General features: G+C 61.3%; 1 protein-coding gene across 1 annotated transcript in view; it reads right to left on the bottom strand.

Moving 5' to 3' along the window:
* Positions 1–296: 296 nt before the first annotated feature.
* TNFRSF13C (TNF receptor superfamily member 13C) overlaps positions 297–1,271 on the bottom strand; it is a 1,379-nt gene continuing 404 nt past the window's right edge. The window contains 2 exon segments of the mRNA XM_008062012.1: positions 297–564; positions 1,136–1,271. The exon segment at positions 1,136–1,271 is cut by the window's right edge and continues 7 nt beyond it. Coding sequence (XP_008060203.1) covers positions 377–564; positions 1,136–1,271 — 324 coding nt within the window. The 3' untranslated portion in view covers positions 297–376.

Here is a 1,271-nt window from a genome sequence, read left to right as displayed (position 1 = left end):
TAGTTTTGTTAGAGGCTGTATTGTAGGAAAGCCTACGTACAGCAGTATGTCAAACACGGGACCATTCTGAGTGCCTTTACACAGCCTCCCCGGAAGAGCGTCTTTTCCCATTTAAAAAGAAAAATCTCTTACTCATAGTGCCCCAACCATTCGGAGGTACAGGAGCTCAGACACAACCTTCAAGGGCTGTCAAAGATGGTCTTGGGTCAATGCTTGGTCTGTAGTGTCTGAGGCTCTGCTGAGTTTAGCTGGGAGCAGCCTGGCACCCAGAGAGAGGAAAGGTGGGTGCTACGGTAAAGATCTGAATTCAACATCCAAAGCCCCTGGGCTGGGGGTCCAGAGGAATAGCAGGGGCCACTTCCCGCCTCCTCCCTTGCTATTGTTGCTCAGGGCCGGCTGTCTTGGTGGTCACCAGTTCAGTGGAGCCCAGCTCTGTGGCTGGCACAGGGACACTGTGACCAGGTGGTGCACAGCCTGAGTCTTCTCTGGGTGGAGGCCAGACGGGAGCTGTGGCATCAAGGGTTCCCGGGGACCAGATGATGACATTGTCCAGGGGCTCTGGGGCTAGGGAGAATGGAGTGTCAGTACTGGGTCACAGCCTTCCCTCATTCTCTGACCTGAAAGCCTCTTCTGGGTTGGCAGCACTCACTGGTCAATGAAGCCCCACTGCAGGGGTGGGGAGAGACAGGCACATGACAGGCCCTCAGGGCAGGGAGCTGAGTCCAGAGGCCTGGCAAAATGGGGAGTGCTGGCAGAGGGGGGAGTGCGGGCCCAGTCTGGCCAACCTGCAGGGATTGACGTGGGGACCATATGCCCTCAGACTCCCAAAGGACAGGGTGGATCTCTCCTTTACGCTGGGCTCCCGGCGCTGCGTCTCTGCCTCAGACTGGGGTCTGGGAGGGCACAGCTGCGACCCTCACTCCCACTAGGGGCTCAAGGGCAGGACCGGCTCCCCGGTCAGCCTGAACACCTCAGGGCCGGCTTTGCCACCTGCCTCCCCCTGGAGCTCCTCTCTCCCTCAGACCTCCCCTATACCCCCAAGGGCCGCCCGTGTATCCCTAGACGGGCTGCACCCAGACCGTGCCACCCGCTCAGATTGGGCAGTGGCCCTCGGCTCGCCTAAACACAAACTCACCGTCCTGGTCTCCGCCGGGGGTCTCTGGGGAGGCTGCCCCGCGAAGCCGCAGCCGTCGCCGCCAGCAGCTCGCCAGGCCCACCAGGGCCAGCGCCAGGAGCAGCAGCAGGCCCAGCAGCGCGGGGGCGGCGAAGAG

This window comes from Carlito syrichta, unplaced genomic scaffold, assembly GCF_000164805.1.
Source record: "Carlito syrichta isolate Samal-C Ts95f unplaced genomic scaffold, Tarsius_syrichta-2.0.1 Scaffold305648, whole genome shotgun sequence".
NCBI lineage: Eukaryota > Metazoa > Chordata > Mammalia > Primates > Tarsiidae > Carlito > Carlito syrichta.
This window is presented reverse-complemented; position numbering and strand designations above follow the sequence as displayed.